Source organism: Nerophis lumbriciformis, linkage group LG04 (assembly GCF_033978685.3).
Source record: "Nerophis lumbriciformis linkage group LG04, RoL_Nlum_v2.1, whole genome shotgun sequence".
NCBI classification, from domain to species: domain Eukaryota; kingdom Metazoa; phylum Chordata; class Actinopteri; order Syngnathiformes; family Syngnathidae; genus Nerophis; species Nerophis lumbriciformis.
The window spans coordinates 27,314,161-27,330,584 of NC_084551.2; the positions used below are offsets into that span (position 1 = coordinate 27,314,161).

The 16,424-nt window shown below is 38.6% G+C and overlaps 1 protein-coding gene across 1 annotated transcript in view; it reads right to left on the minus strand.

Moving 5' to 3' along the window:
- cdkal1 (CDK5 regulatory subunit associated protein 1-like 1) overlaps nt 1-16,424 on the minus strand; it is a 532,667-nt gene that overhangs the window by 241,041 nt on the left and 275,202 nt on the right. The window contains exon 9 of the mRNA XM_061951156.1: nt 15,794-15,960. Coding sequence (XP_061807140.1) covers nt 15,794-15,960 — 167 coding nt within the window. The remainder of the gene's footprint in view (nt 1-15,793; nt 15,961-16,424) is intronic.

Below are 16,424 nucleotides of genomic sequence, written 5' to 3' on the forward strand. Positions count from 1 at the left end.
AACCTCAGGTTGTTTTCTTTGTTTTACTTCAGCCCAAAATAGAACAAACACATTCTGAAAATGTACATAATACGAATAATCCTCTTGACAAAACACTTCAAGTCAATGAACTGAGACTTAATCTCAATCTATCTACAAAGCAGTTAAACTTAAAGTCACAGTCCATCAAAAACAAAATAAATCACAAATAAAAACTCTTCTATGTATCAACTACCTGATTTGTCATGTTATCATTTAGTCATATGAATCATCGGGGGAGTGTTGTGTTACCCCTTGCCATGTAGGCATCACTGTGTATCAATAGAAAACTAAAAGCTATGCAATGTGTGAACAGTTTCAACAAACCAAAAATAATCACAATAATTTTCACAGAACTATATCAATGTGCTGTGTCTCATTCAGCATTTTAGGTGCGGTTAGCAATTGTTACCAATTTATTTTACTCCTGTTTGTTTTATGTTGTGTCGAGGGGGAGGAGTCGCAGCCCCGCTTTGCTGTGTAACTCTTGCTTAGTATACTTGCTAGCTCCGGTATGAACTATTCGCTTGCCTAACATAATTTCTACTGCGACATCCAGTGCACACATTTAGAACAACAGTTTCTTTAATTTAAAAATGGAGCTCAATTTTACACTTGGCAAACTCATCTCACGGGCCGGATTGAACCTGTCTGCGGGGCTGATCTGGCCCGTGGGTTGCATGGTTGACAGACCTGATCCAGACCAAAAGGAAGTGTGTCAAGTGTAGATGGAAATCATGATGGTTCACCTCTCAAAGAAGAAAACAAAAAGTCAGATGAAAATATATATTTATATATATACATCTATATATATTCTTTTATATGGTTGCCAAATTCCCTCTAATAAATCTTAAAGATATTTAGTTTTTGCAGTTCAAACATGTGTTAACCAAAAGAAAGAAGATCTGACATATGATATCCTTTAATTAGGTTACATTAATCATAGACAATGTTACCTTATTTACATCCAAACAGAAATAATAGCTGAGGTCACAATAAGTCCAACAAAACCAAGTAATTGGGCTCACGTTTAAATGTTATGCCTGAATTAAATGTAACAAAACTCACCATTCAGGTTTTTGTGATAATAAACTACATGGAATATGTGAATTGGATCTGTTTTTTTAACACTTGGCTAATTGCGGTAAAAACTATTATACTGTACAGGCCTTTCTCTCTGTTTATGCAAAGAAAAAAAAAAAGGTTCAACATCTGCAAAACAATCCAAATTTTAAACATCTGTGTTAAAGGCTCTATAAGAAGACGACAATAAAGACTGGCTGAAATCAATGTAAGACTCTACTACACCAAAAATTTCCAAATGAATGCAGACGAATACTACATTTAGGGCTTTTTGAAGCAATTGAAAAATAAATTCAGGCCAATTGCATTGTTGTCCATTCATTTATGTGAGGATGAGATTACACTTACATGTATATAATTGTTATAGTTATGGTTTGAGTTTATTTCGAACAAGCATACAATTACAACATGATACATTAAAATGTCCAGTTTCTCTTTTCAACATGTTTGAAAAGGAGTAGGAAGAAGCAGAGCTTATTTAATCCTACCCCTTTTCCATTACATAGCAATTGCTGAAACTTTGGTTCACTTCCTGTTCTCCTATTATTCACAATATACTCCATAAATAATAAATAGTAAAGTAAGTTGTATTTAATATAGTGCGATGAAATTAGATTACCAGTAAATTCAGAATGTTTATCATGGTTCTTCTTCTTCTTCTGCTGGCCCCGCTATGGACTAAACTCACACATTATTAACCGTATCCACTCGGCATCCATTGTACCGGTCACCCAGGAGGCGTCCCCACATCTGTGGTCCCTTCCAAGGTTTCTCGTTGTTCCCATTGGGTTGAGTTTTTTCTTGCCCTGAGCCAAGGATGCCATTGTGGCTTATGCAGCCCTTTGAGACATTTGTGATTAAGGGCTATATACTGTAAGTTAACTTTGATTGATTGATTGATTGATTGATTGATTGATTGATTGATTGATTCTTTGTACTTTGTGAACACTTTGAGTTTGAACAGATTCTTAAATTGGATCATATTAGTACACTACACTGTTTGAATTATTTACTTAATCCATTCTATAATGTACAGTTTGTCCACATACAGATATACTAAAGGTTTTAAGTATTGTACTTGCATACAAATGTTTTAAATTGCATTTTTTTCTGAGGTTGTATTTCTCCTCTTTTGCTAAGAAGAATTGTTGTATATTCTTGGGTAGCCGGTTATAGTTTGCTTTGTGCATAATTTTAGCTTTTTGCAAATTCATAATATCGTGAAATTTCAATATTTTATAAAATAAAAGGTTTGAGTGGTCTCTATATGCAACATTATGTATAATTCTAACTGATCTTTTTTTTTGTGACTGAAGCGTACCTTTATAGTTATTTGGCCGTATTTCTGCACAATAACTGATCGGTAGGTCGTGAGTTCAAACCCCGGCCGCGTCATACCAAAGACTAGAAAAATGGGACCCATTACCTCCCTGCTTGGCACTCAGCATCAAGGGTTGGAATTGGGGGTTAAATCACCAAAAATGATTCCTGAGCACGGCCACCATGCTGCTCACTGCTCCCCTCACCTCCCAGGGTGTGGAACAAGAGGATGGGTCAAATGCAGAGGCTAATTTCACCACACCTAGTGTGTGTGTGTGACAATCAGTGGTACTTTAACTTAATATGGTAACAATAGCGAGCGGTAGAAAATATAGAGTGATTTTTGGTCCAGTACAATGTTCCCTTGAATTTTTCAATTGCATGAGCAAACACAAAAACTCCCTGAGCATTCAGTGGAGCACATGTGAGCAACATCAGATGTGCACACTCTGGCCATATCAGCATCACACCTGTCCCAAAACATTTTCGTGTTGCACAATGAGATGTAAGCATAGGATAAAGAGTACTATTCTGTAACTTTCTGTCTGCAAAATATATTTTTATGAGCATGTCTTTAATCTAGTAACAGCATTTCATGATTAATATCCATACATTAACATTTTTAATAAATGACAGTAGAGTAAGCAAACATCTGATTGAGGAGTTTGTGTGGCGTTGGAGTTGTCCGACTTTTGGTGCGGCCATAAACGCATCAGTGGCTAAGTGCCATGAGTGTGTGTGTTGGCGCCGGTAAGAGAGACAGCGGCTGCCGTTGATAAGACAGATAACAAAGAATTGGTTTTGGCCTGGTTTGTATGGCAGAAAATGACAGTTTGGTGTGGTTACGGCCGACAATAAACAGTTTTGCTGGATAAAGTGATTGATGGAATTCCTGTAAATGGTCTCAACGTTACATTAATTGAACAATGTTGCTGAACATTGTTTTATTGGTTAGGGCCGCTTGTTGTCACTCAGAGTTGCAATGCAAAATCCTACAGAACAAATTGTTGTGTTTATTCTGTTGTCCATCCATCCATTTTCTACCGCTTGTCCCTTTCAGGGTCGCAGGGGGTGCTGGAGCCTATCTCAGCTGCATTCGGGCGGAAGGCGGGGTAGGCGGGTACACCCTGGACAAATCGCCACCTCATCACAGATAGACAGACAACATTCACACTCACATCCACACACTAGGGCCAATTTAGTGTTGCCAATCAGCTTATCCCCAGGTGCATGTTTTTGGAGGTGGGAGGAAGCCGGAGTACCCGCAGTGAACCCACGCAGTCACGGGGAGAACATGCAAACTCCACACAGAAAGATCCCGAGCCCGGGATTGAACTCAGGACCTTCGTATTGTGATAGGTTGGATTTTATTAGGTTTGCTGTACGTAGAGGACACGTGAGCAGTGCGCGATTGCGCAGGTGCTCACCTAAGTTGGTCCAGTACATTATTGATGTATTTCTTGCCACCTTATATTGTATATTTTTTATATGAGATTTCCAGTTTATTTTATCATCACTCATTACACAGATACATTTGACTTGTAATGTAATGAAAATTGTAGAAACACATTTTTAAATACAACTAATTTATTTCAGTTATAACAATAATACTGCATACAATGTGGTAGTGGTTTAATGCAGCCCCTTGTGCCTGTTATGGCTTTGATTCTAGACCTTTAAAGCTAGAAATCTGTTAAAGTCGACTTAATTCCTTAATTCCATTTTTTATAGAACAACGCAGGAAACATTTGTCTTCTACTTGCAGTGTCAGAAGGCTTCTGGTTGAGATACTAGCAAATAAAACGGGTTTGCAGGAGAACTTCTGTGTGTCTCATCCTAACAAAAACGACAAAAGAAAATATTCAAGGCCTTGCAGTAGTACAGCATATGTTGAAAAAACTTTTACCATAGATTCCGGACTATAAGCTGCAACATTTTCCCTACGCTTTCTACCCTGTGGCCTATAAAACTGTGCGGCTAATTTATGGATTTTTCTTCGCTGACAGCAATAATGCTAATAGTTTTTATACAACACATGCAAATACACTGAAATGCTGTGTTATTGTTTGCACTATGGTGCCATCTTTTGGACAAATTCCCTCACTGCTGGTTCTGCCGGGTGAATGTCTACTGTTATTTCCTTCCACTTACAGCTTTCAACCGGAAGTACAAGTGCCGCTCCATCTTCTAGTCAACCATTGTGTTTCTAATTGTTTGAATTCTCCAATCATTACTCCAAGCAACATTTGTAAGTTTTACAATATATCAAAAATGATTAATAATTACTAAACCATCCCATATTTGATGTCTGTAGGAATGTTTTCTTGCATATTCATATGTGCTATTGTAATGTAATTAAAATACCGTTGTTAGCATGAGCTAATATGTTAAAACGTTCACGAGTGTCTTTGTTAGTAATATTAACTTACAAACCCCATTTCCAAATGAGTTGGGAAATTGTGCTAGATGTAAATATAAACGGAATACAATGATTTACAAATCACTTTCAACCCATATTCAGTTGAATATGCTACAAAGACAATATATTTGATGTTCAAACTGATAAACATTTTTTTTTGTGCAAATAATCATTAACTTTAGGATTTGATGCCAGCAACACGTGACAAAGAAGTTGGGAAAGGTGGCAATAAATACTGATAAAGTTGAGGAATGCTCATCAAACACTTATTTGGAACATCCCACAGGTGAACAGGAAAATTGGGAACAGGTGGGTGCCATGATTGGGTATAAAAGTAGAATCCATGAAATGCTCAGTCATTTACAAACAAGGATGGGGCGAGGGTCACCACTTTGTCAACAAATGCGTGAGCAAATTGTTGAACAGTTTAAGAAAAACCTTTCTCAACCAGCTATTGCAAGGAATTTAAGGATTTCACCATCTGTGGTCCATAACATCATCAAAGGGTTCAGAGAATCTGGAGAAATCACTGCACGTAAGCAGCTAAGCCCATGACCTTCGATCCCTCAGGCTGTACTGCATCAACAAGCGACATCAGTGTGTAAAGAATATCACCACATGGGCTCAGGAACACTTCAGAAACCCACTGTCAGTAACTACAGTTGGTCGCTACATCTGTAAGTGCAAGTTAAAACTCTCCTATGCAAGGCGAAAACCGTTTATCAACAACACCCAGAAACGCCGTCGGCTTCGCTGAGCCTGAGCTCATCTAAGATGGACTGATACAAAGTGGAAAAGTGTTCTGTGATCTGACGAGTCCACATTTCAAATTGTTTTTGGAAACTGTGGACGTCGTGTCCTCCGGACCAAAGAGGAAAAGAACCATCCGGATTGTTATAGGCGCAAAGTTGAAAAGCCAGCATCTGTGATGGTATGGGGATGTATTAGTGCCCAAGGCATGGGTAACTTACACATCTGTGAAGGCACCATTAATGCTGAAAGGTACATACAGGTTTTGGAGCAACATATGTTGCCATCCAAGCAATGTTACCATGGACGCCCCTTCTTATTTCAGCAAGACAATGCCAAGCCACGTGTTACATCAACGTGGCTTCATAGTAAAAAAGTGTGTGAACTAGACTGGCCTGCCTGTAGTCCAGACCTGTCTCCCATTGAAAATGTGTGGCGCATTATGAAGCCTAAAATACCACAACGGAGACCCCCCGGACTGTTGAACATCTTAAGCTGTACATCAAGCAAGAATGGGAAAGAATTCCACCTGAGAAGCTTAAAAAATGTGTCTCCTCAGTTCCCAAACGTTTACTGAGTGTTGTTAAAAGGAAAGGCCATGTAACACAGTGGTGAACATGCCCTTTCCCAACTACTTTGGCACGTGTTGCAGCCATGAAATTCTAAGTTAATTATTATTTGCAAAAAAAAAAAAAAAAAAAGTTTATGAGTTTGAACATCAAATATCTTGTATTTGTAGTGCATTCAATTGAATATGGGTTGAAAAGGATTTGCAAATCATTGTATTCCGTTTATATTTACATCCAACACAATTTCCCAACTCATATGGAAACGGGGTTTGTGCAATTACATTTATTTTGTATTGTTTCAGTTTCGTAAATTCACCAAAACGTCACTGTGGAGTTATTGAGTCTGTTTAGCTGTTTGGAGAGCTAGCTTCCACAGCTAGTGAGTCCATAACGATGACGTCTGTTTGGTTTGATCAGCCGTTTTACTGCCGTGTTACAAACACTGTCTGCAAACAATTAAGGTGTGTAAATAAACTTTTACAAAAGCTTTCTGTGTAAATAACTCACTTCACAATGTATATATCTGCAGCTAATATGGAAAAATATGTTTTTCTTCTAAAAGTTAGTGGATATGGCTTATGTACTGCTGCGCCCTAGAGGTTTACACCTGTTCCTGTCATCAAAACTGCTGGAAATCCCTTTAAGAAAAAAATCCAAGAACAACAACGGTAGAAAACCTAGAACTACGATTTTGTCAACAAGAAATAACAATTATTCAGTGTCTAAAGGTTGTGTCACTATTTCATAAAAGCACAGCACGTGTGTTGAACAAACAATCACAAATAAAAGCTGTTTGTACTGTTTATCTTCCTGCCAACTTCTAAGACTGTTGAGAAAATCCTTTGGAGAAAGAACATTTGCCGAATAACATATTCCATTCTTCCTTAACTTCACTCAGATCACAGACTGATATCAGCAATTTGATGGACTACACTTAAGGCTACTTCATCAGTGAGAATATTTTCTCAATAACATTCAAGTGTAATGTGATAAAACTACAACCTGTGAGTTTACCCACACTCACAGCAGGACAGCGCAAAAACTATCTGCAGCCAAGTGGAACAAATAAAAATTGGGCCAATTAAAACAACACTTTCTAGACGAAGAAGAAAGGTGTCTGCACCAAACTGCTCTGAAGCGTGCAGCATACCTCTGCCTTCATCTACTGTGTTTAGTGAGGTGGAGCAAAACAAAGACAGGAAACAGCTGCACATTAGTGAGATTTGGCTTGTTAAATTGGTAGATGACAAGCCCCCTGCTAAAGTGCATGTTCTCTTAGTGCATTTTTAGGGTTAACTTTGCCCGTAACTGTCTAGAATCAAATTAAAAGCAATTGAAAAACAACCACATATCCTATGGTCCCTGGAAAACCTAGAAATGTACGGCCTTTGTGCAGACAACATTCTACGCGGGAAGGTAGCGCTCACATTCTAAAGGCATCTGAGAATAGTTTTACTGTGGGGCTTCATTTGGTATTGGGTCCCTCACACAATGCCACATTAAGCCGCTAATGTAAAAAGTCCCCCAGAGGCTTCATTAAAATGAAATGGTCTTGGTGGAATGGCATCCACTGAAAGTGTGTGCTCATCCAGCTCTGCTTGTATGCACATCTTGGTGTGAAGGTGAAAGATGGGTATGGGTTGATGTGCAGTTAGGCCCAGAAATATTTTTGACACAGTGACACAATCTTCATGGAAACCCTGAAATATACTATGTTTACATACATTTTTACATGTATAATGACTTCAGCCCTAACATAGCACAGAGTCACGGTAGTTGTTGGTAGATGCAGTTAACATATTAGATCACGTAATTAAAATGTGATTATATAACTCTAACGTCAGCGGCCTCCACAGGTAAATTGTGTTTGAGACCCCTGGTTTAAACAAAGTTTATTCTAGATAATACTAATATTTTACATTTAGCAGTGTACTAAATTGAACATGAAACATCAGAATACCCATCTTTTGACCCTTGTGTATGTGTTAAAACATGTATTATATGTTTTTCCCTTAAATCCTAAGGATGTATCCACAGAATACACCCGGGATTTGAGCGCTTTCAGATCAAATGTGAAGATTTGAAGAATTCCTTCATTATACAATGTGTTAACGACATTATGACTCATTGGACTTAATGGTTTAAAGCAGTATATTGCTTGAAAGTGATCCAGTTTTTGTTCAATTAGGCAGAGCGAAATGTTAAGTAAACCCTTCTTGCATGCACAGTTACAGCGTAAGTCCACTATTGCACATCACTCAGTGTGGAGTGTGTGAGCGGCATATCTAATAGATCTCTGGTCAAACCTGGAAGAGCTGAGAGGAGAATGTTTAATGGACAAGCATGATTTCATTCATCTCAGCCTGGCTGATTGCTACGTACGAGGCTACTTTCACACCTCATTTGCTGCTCGCGTGGTCAATTCAATCACACGCAGGCTTGCAAAAGCAAGCCGCACAGGTATCATCACGTGTGCACACAGACAACTTAGACCATCAAAAGATAGACTGGTGCACCTCTGACAGCCATTTAGCAAGTTATAAATAGGTGGGTAGGGTGGAGAGCAGGGATGAATGATGAAAAAATACGAAGTGCAAAGTGTAAAAATGACAGAAATGTGAAGAACAAAAATGTGGCATTTTACTTAAAACTACTCTAAAAGGAACCGCTGATTGCTCAACGCAATCAACTAAAATGTCAGAGAGCAGAGGACCATGAGAGTCGACTGGGCCTGTAACTGCTCCAATCAGCAAATGGTACTGAGGTTGTCTGACAGAAAGAAAGAAAAAAAACAGGCAGTACATGAGAGGAAATTGCATGTTCTTGGGTGTCAGAAGGAGACAGAGCACTGAAAAATGCGTGCAAGTGCGCTCGGATTGGTGAACTTTTGAGGGAAAGCGAAGAGGTTACGTAGAATTTTCAGCTTCAATCATAGCCATTGGCTATGAAGCTGCTCTACTGCATAAGTGCTGGTGTTCTTCAAATGAATAGAGCACAAAGTGTAATTTGGCCTTCACTTAATACGACAGGTAGATCAACGATTGGCCTTGATCACAAAATTGTTCGGATTGCAGTCATTACCGCCATTATGGGGGGAAAAAAAGATGAAAAAGGATTGATGAAAAGATAGTGAAAGAACAATTAGAAAGAGTTAGAATTTGTAAAAGAGAAACAAATATTAAACATTGACAAATAACAAATAATTATGGGCCGACCTCAAATTACTTGTGGCAGCCAGCCACAAAAAAATGTGGACCGCCACAAATAGATTTGGGTCTACCTGTTAAGAATTGTTTCAGTTCATGCACATCTATGCGGTGACTCTTATTTTGAAACATTTTACTCACTTCCACTTTTGTATGTATTGATCAGAGATGTGGCACCGGTACTGATTTACACGGTAGTAACCAAACTAAAAAAAGAAGAAACAATTAGTACCTTATTTCAGTGCTAAGTGACTGCAGATTCAGCCACCTGCAACAAAAGCTTGGCAGTGTTATTGTACAAGTAACGTATTTTAAGTAACGTAGCGTCCTGACAGAATTACACAGAGTCAGACGCTCTTTTTAAACTTTATTGCCGACTTTAATATGCCAACAGCTGCCCCTTTATCGCTGTTAGCACCGCAGCGCTATCTTAGCCAGTAGCCACATCAACAACAACACAACACTTTCTCATTATGCACCAACGACGGTTACGGCGAGCAATGTTGTATTCAAGAACAAGGGCCCAGAATTTTGAGCATCAAACATTACATCTCAAGTAAGTCATTTTTTGCAAGTTCTCTATGATCTGTATTGCTCTAATAATTATGACAATTTGTTATTTTTGAATGTATTACTCAGTTATAATTTTATTTGTATCATTGAAGTATTGAAATTACCGAGCGTTTTAACTTCAATGTTACGAAAATGTGCATGTTTTACATTTTTTAAGTACCAGTTTGGCCACCGTTTAGGCATCGGCACCGTTTTTAAAGTACCGATTTGTTACTAGCAAATTATACCTATCTCAAGTAACAATGGGTAATTATTTTCTCTACAGCTCTTTTGCAAATTGGACCAGAGTGCTGCATTCTTAAACCAGATGATATGCAATGTCAAAAACTGTCAGGCTCTCTACTGTACATACAGTATCATTCTCGTCTTAAAAGTAATGATACACTAGCACTTTTAATACTGAGGAGCAGATTCTGACATTTCGCGGTTGCACAATCAACTTTTTGTGTGACTTTTAAGGCATAGTTTTTGTGTTTTCATTTGAAAGTTCCACTGAATGAATGAATGAATGTATTTATTCCGTCAGACAGACATATACGGCATGGCGCAGTGGAAGAGTGGCCGTGCGCAACCCGAGGGTCCCTGGTTCAATCCCCACCTAGTACCAACCTCGTCATGTCCGTTGTGTCCTGAGCAAGACACTTCACCGTTGCTCCTGATGGGTGCTGGTTAGCGCCTTGCATGGCAGCTCCCTCCATCAGTGTGTGAATGTGTGTGTGAATGGGTAAATGTGGAAGTAGTGTCAAAGCGCTTTGAGTACCTTGAAGGTAGAAAAGCGCTATACAAGTACAACCCATATATAGCAACACTCTTTGTAATTTGACAGACAAGCAACGGCACCCACCGAAAAGGGATACGGGAAAAAAGAAAGAATGCTTATCCATGTCCCACCCCTAATTCACAATCAATTTATATGCTGAATATATACGTATGTTGGTTATATAGTCCAAGTTTCAACAGCAGATTTGATGGATACGTGACAATTTCAGAACAAGTTTAATGGATGATAATGACACGTTTTTTTGGTTTTTTTTGTCAATAGCATTGAGCGACCGGTAGATTAGCTCCATATTGCCTGGGTATCTTTTGTCTTCTGAAGCCTTGTCTGGTGTGTTATGTCCCTTATTCCACAGTGAGTTATTTTGCACCTGTGTCCCACAGTTGAGATAGTCCAAACAACTAGTCATGTTTTTGATAGTTTCCAAACAACACATTTTTTACCGCAAGGTTGAACACTCTTAGGCTAGAAGACAGTTTAATTTCTCCACTCACATTGTCCCACATTTTCACCCCCGCTATAGATAACGTTTGAGCCTTGAATGTGAAATTTATCATGTTATGTTTGAATTTCAGGACACTCCTGAGTTCATGTGGACCATCTCTGAGTGAAAACAGACTCTGTATATTTGCAGGTAGAACCTTTTGTGAGGCCATAAACATAACTTGAAGGCTACTGTATTGGATTATATCATGTAGTTTAAGAAAATTACCGTATTTTTCGAACTATAAGTCGAGGTTTTTTTCGTAGTTTCACCGTGGGTGCGACATATACTCCGGAGCGACTTATGTGTGAAATTATTAACATATTACCGTAAAATATCAAATATTATTTATCTAATTCGCGTGAGCGACAAAGAAAATGTCCGCAATCGTCACACACACGTCAGCAATCGTCACTCACACGCCAACCAATAAAAATTCGGCGGAGGCGGGTCATGGCAGAAGTGCATTGTGGGTTTTGGAATGCTAACTGCTATATGCTATACGCTACTGCCGTAGCTATTAAAATAGATCACAGCAACATTGGCGGTAACTTATAAAAACTGAGAAGGACTGAACTAAAATGGCACCAAAAAGGAAATCATATACTGCAGATTACAAGCTGGACGTAGTGAAATATGCACCAGAGAACGGCGATCGAGCAGCAGAAAGAATGGACGCTAGCGGCGCATACCAGGAGCGACAACGAGGGGGAAGATTTCATCGGATTTAGCGATCGGGAGTGACAGATTGTTTGGTAAACGTTTAGCATGTTCTATATGTTATAGTTATTTGAATGACTCTTAATAATAATAATAATAATAACTGGGATTTATATAGCGCTTTTCTAAGTACCCAAAGTCGCTTTACATGTAGAACCCATCATTCGTTCACACCTGGTGGTGGTAAGCTACTTTCATAGCCACAGCTGCCCTGGGGTGGACTGACTCTTGCCATGATGTGTTGCGTTAACATACCAGGCACGTTCTCAGTTGGTTATTTATGCGTCATATGGCGTACACTTATTCAGCCTGTTGTTCACTATTCTTTATTTATTTTAAATTGCCTTTCTAATGTCTATTCTTGGTGTTGGATTTTATCAAATAAATTTCCCCCAAAAATGCGACTTATACTCCAGTGCGATGTACATATGTTTTTTTTATTCTTTATTGTGCATTTTCGGCCGGTGCGACTTATACTCCGGAGCGACTTATAGTCCGAAAAATACGGTACTCATTATGAACAGATCATTGGTATGAGCATTATATGGGGCATAATGTATAATTCTAATTGCCTTTATATAAAGTCACAACAAGTAAACCCAATCTTTTTTCTATAATGCTCACCTTGCGTAGAGTCAAAACAAGGGCTAGAGCCTATCCCAGCTGACTCACAGTAAAATGCTGACTACATCCAATAATGGTCTTCGATCAATCACATAGCAACATAATAACCGTCTTTTGACCCTTGTATTTGTGTTAAAACATGTATTTCATGTTTTTCCCTTAGATCCTAAGGATGTATGCGCAGAATACTCCCAGGATACGTGCACGTTCAGATCAAATGTGTAGATTGGAAGAATTCAGTAGGAATCGATCCCAGTTTCATGGCAGTCAACTACAGTGTGCAATTACAATACTAATGTATGTCCCCTCAAATAACAAAGATAACACCATATTGGCCTTTAAATAATCATATATGAAGCTTCCAAGTAGGTCAAGAAACAATGTGGAAGTGAGTGGGAAATCAAGAAGTGAAGTGAGGGTGGAAGGGGAGTGGGATCAGGGTAAATGGGGGACAAGAGCAACAAAAGGCAATGATAAGTTAAAGAAGATGACTCTTATCTTTTCTTATGTAGGTTAATTGACTGAGGAATGAAAAAGAAAAGAGATACAATTCAGTGTAATGCATGGACATTAACAATAAAAGGGCTGGTAGCATATGAAATTATTCTTAACATACGCACACAGAGAGCAAGCTTGTGTGTCATCCAAGCATATTTCTAATTATCGGTTAATTGTTATTCCCTATCATTAGGAGGGTGGTTTTTAATTGTAATGTAGCCAAGCAGAAACCTACCTATACATGTGGGGGACAATTAGCCACCTCCATTAACCCCTGGTTAATTACAACCTCCACTGCTACATCCCACAGCTCTGTTCCCACTCGTCTTTACCCCTCGTATCTATCCCCGGGCCTTCATCCAAAGTTTTTTTTTTACACTTCTGCCCTCATTTCTAATCATCTTTGGTTGTTTGATTCAAATGCATAAATGTTGTGAAGTTGTTTCTCTTTTTTCTAGGTTAAAATTCCCTGTCTAGAGCCCTCAATGTCCTCCCTTTCTCCCTTTTTAATTTGCTATTCTACATTTTATAATGAATTTCCTCAGAGATGAACACCTAGAATTTTACAGTATAAAGACTACACAAGAAAGTATAAAGAAAAGAAAAACAATGAGGACCAAAAGTAGCTTCAACTACTTTCAATGTAACCAATTGTTTTCTATTCTAATTAAAGAGATGGAAGACATGATAGTCATAGATTTGGTTGATTAATTCATAATGATTTTATTTTTACCTAATGTAAACTCAGATCATCATATCTTTTTAGACTCATTCCAAAAGGTTAAACAAGACCAAAATAATAATAAAAACTAAACTGAACTTTACTGGGCTTAAAGTACGGCTGTCAGAAATAATGAAATAACTCATTTGATTACCGTATTTTTCGGAGTATAAGTCGCACCGGAGTATAAGTCGCACCTGCCGAAAATGCATAATAAAGAAGGAAAAAAACATATAAATCGCACTGGAGCCCGGCCAAACTATGAAAAAAACTGCGACTTATAGTCCGAAAAATACGGTAATCACAAAAAAAAACATGGCATTATCAACGCTCCTTTACCTAAAAAAATGGTATGGGTTGTTATACGGTCAGCGGTCAGTTCAATTAATACATGTTATCAAGTTCTGAACAAATAAATTACATGCATTCAAGTAAAACATTAAAAAAATGTTCCTGTATGACATTCTGACAATAAAACTGATTGTGTCAAAAGACAAGTCTCTCTTTTTTTTTAAATTGATTTAAATTATGCAATGCTCTGTAACTAGTCATGATCAATCTAAATAAAATTAAAAAAAGTGATTAAAATCTTCCATCCATCCATTTTCTACCGCTTATTCCCTTTGGGGTCGCGGGGGGCGCTGGAGCCTATCTCAGCTACAATCGGGCGGAAGGCGGGATACACCCTGGACAAGTCGCCACCTAATCGCAGGGCCAACACAGATAGACAGACAACATTCACACTCACATCCACACACTAGGGCCAATTTAGTGTTGCCAATCAACTTATCCCCAGGTGCATGTCTTTGGAGGTGGGAGGAAGCCGGAGTACCCGGAGGGAACCCACGTAGTCACGGTGAGAACATGCAAACTCCACACAGAAAGATCCCGAGCCCGGGATTGAACCCAAGACTACTCAGGACCTTCGTATTGTGAGGCAGATGCACTAACCCCTCTTCCACCGTGAAGCCCCGATTAAAATATTTAAAAAATAATAATTTGACAGCAGTAGTTTAAAGATTTCCAGGATGGACACCAAACCGTCCAACGAGTTGAGTCAAAAAGAACTTGCAGCATATTCCTAAAAACAGCACTGTCATATATAGCGGATCTTTGACTAGCTTTTTTGGCAGTGGGTTAAAAAAAAAAAATAGTGCATGTAATGCTGACAAAAATACTTGCAAAAAACTCAATTTCCACGCAGAGGATGCTGGTTCTCCGGAATATACAAACTAAAAATAATAGCAAAGGAAGACGTCATGCCCCCAAAACACTTCAATTGAAGAGAGTTGACCTTGATGTTGCTGACAACCGAATGCATTAATATACATTTAAAATGGTTACATTGTTTGACCACAATTATGAGGCAGTTATCTTGTTATTTACATAAATAATTCCAACAAATTAGGAAATTATCAACCTATCCCCAACACGCCATTGAGCATTTTGGTTTCCGTTTCCTCCCCTTGCTCCTAAAACTACGTTATTTAAAAGCAGAGGCTAGGAAGCCTATTGAAACTGGTGAAAACATGATGTGCCATTACTACTCGCAGACATAGACAATGGATTTAGAAATGAATCAAGATAGACAAAGAGAATGAAAACTTCAAGATTTCAATGATAGTAAGTCAGACTGACAGGCACATGGTGAAGTGCAGACTGAATGAAGAGCAAAAGAGTGGATAACAATGTCCATTGTTCCATTAGGGAAGGCAATAATGACTGATAAAATGAGGCTACTAAAGAGGACACAATGGTCCTTAATTGACTCATTAGAGAATGAACTGCACTAATGAATGGAGATTTGCAGCTATACTGCTTGCTAAGCAAAACAGAAAGGCATTTAGTTTATGAAATCTAGACAAAGCAATATTTGTGCACTGGAAGGGATAACAATAAACCACAGGGACAAAACAACAGGGAAGCAAAGGCTGTCAACTGGTAAATTGGTTTAAGTTTTTGAAATGTCTTAGAATTTATAAGAATATTTCTTGGTACTATTGAGTAGTAGTTGTTTGGGATTGTCATACCTCGAGATGTTCCAGGATATACGGTGGGTTGGTCATGCCCAGCCTTAGCATGGCCCCTTTAGGGATCTCTGCCACCAGCCTCCACAGCAGGGTTGGCAGGTCAGTCCCGATATCTCGACCATACGCTCCCGTGTCTTCACTGGTTAGCCAGATTTCACACACTCCCTCTGCAATCAAAACAGAAAAACATTTGATACAACAACTAAAGCCCAGCATGTTTTGACATTTTATTGCATATGGTCCACCCAACATGCTGCTATTGCAACTACCACAATTGTCAGTTCTGCGTTACAATGCAATATAGGATGGAATAAAACATTAGTTTAGTAATATTTTGGATTTTTACGCCTAAGGGTCGTTTTTTTATGGATAATGTCAGCACACAGCTCTGTACCGTGCCACCTATATTTTTAATAAAGTCAGAGGTGAGTTACATCACATCTTCCTGCTGTGAAGTCCAACTATGAACACACAGATTATACCATTATCTATCCCATCTGCATTGAAATGAGCCACTACTTACTGTAAATGTATAGATAATCCGACCTTATTGTTGTAACTATCACACGATACCCAAGAGGACACTTTACTGTGACTACAACTTCTCTTCAGGGAATCACCTGTTTATCAT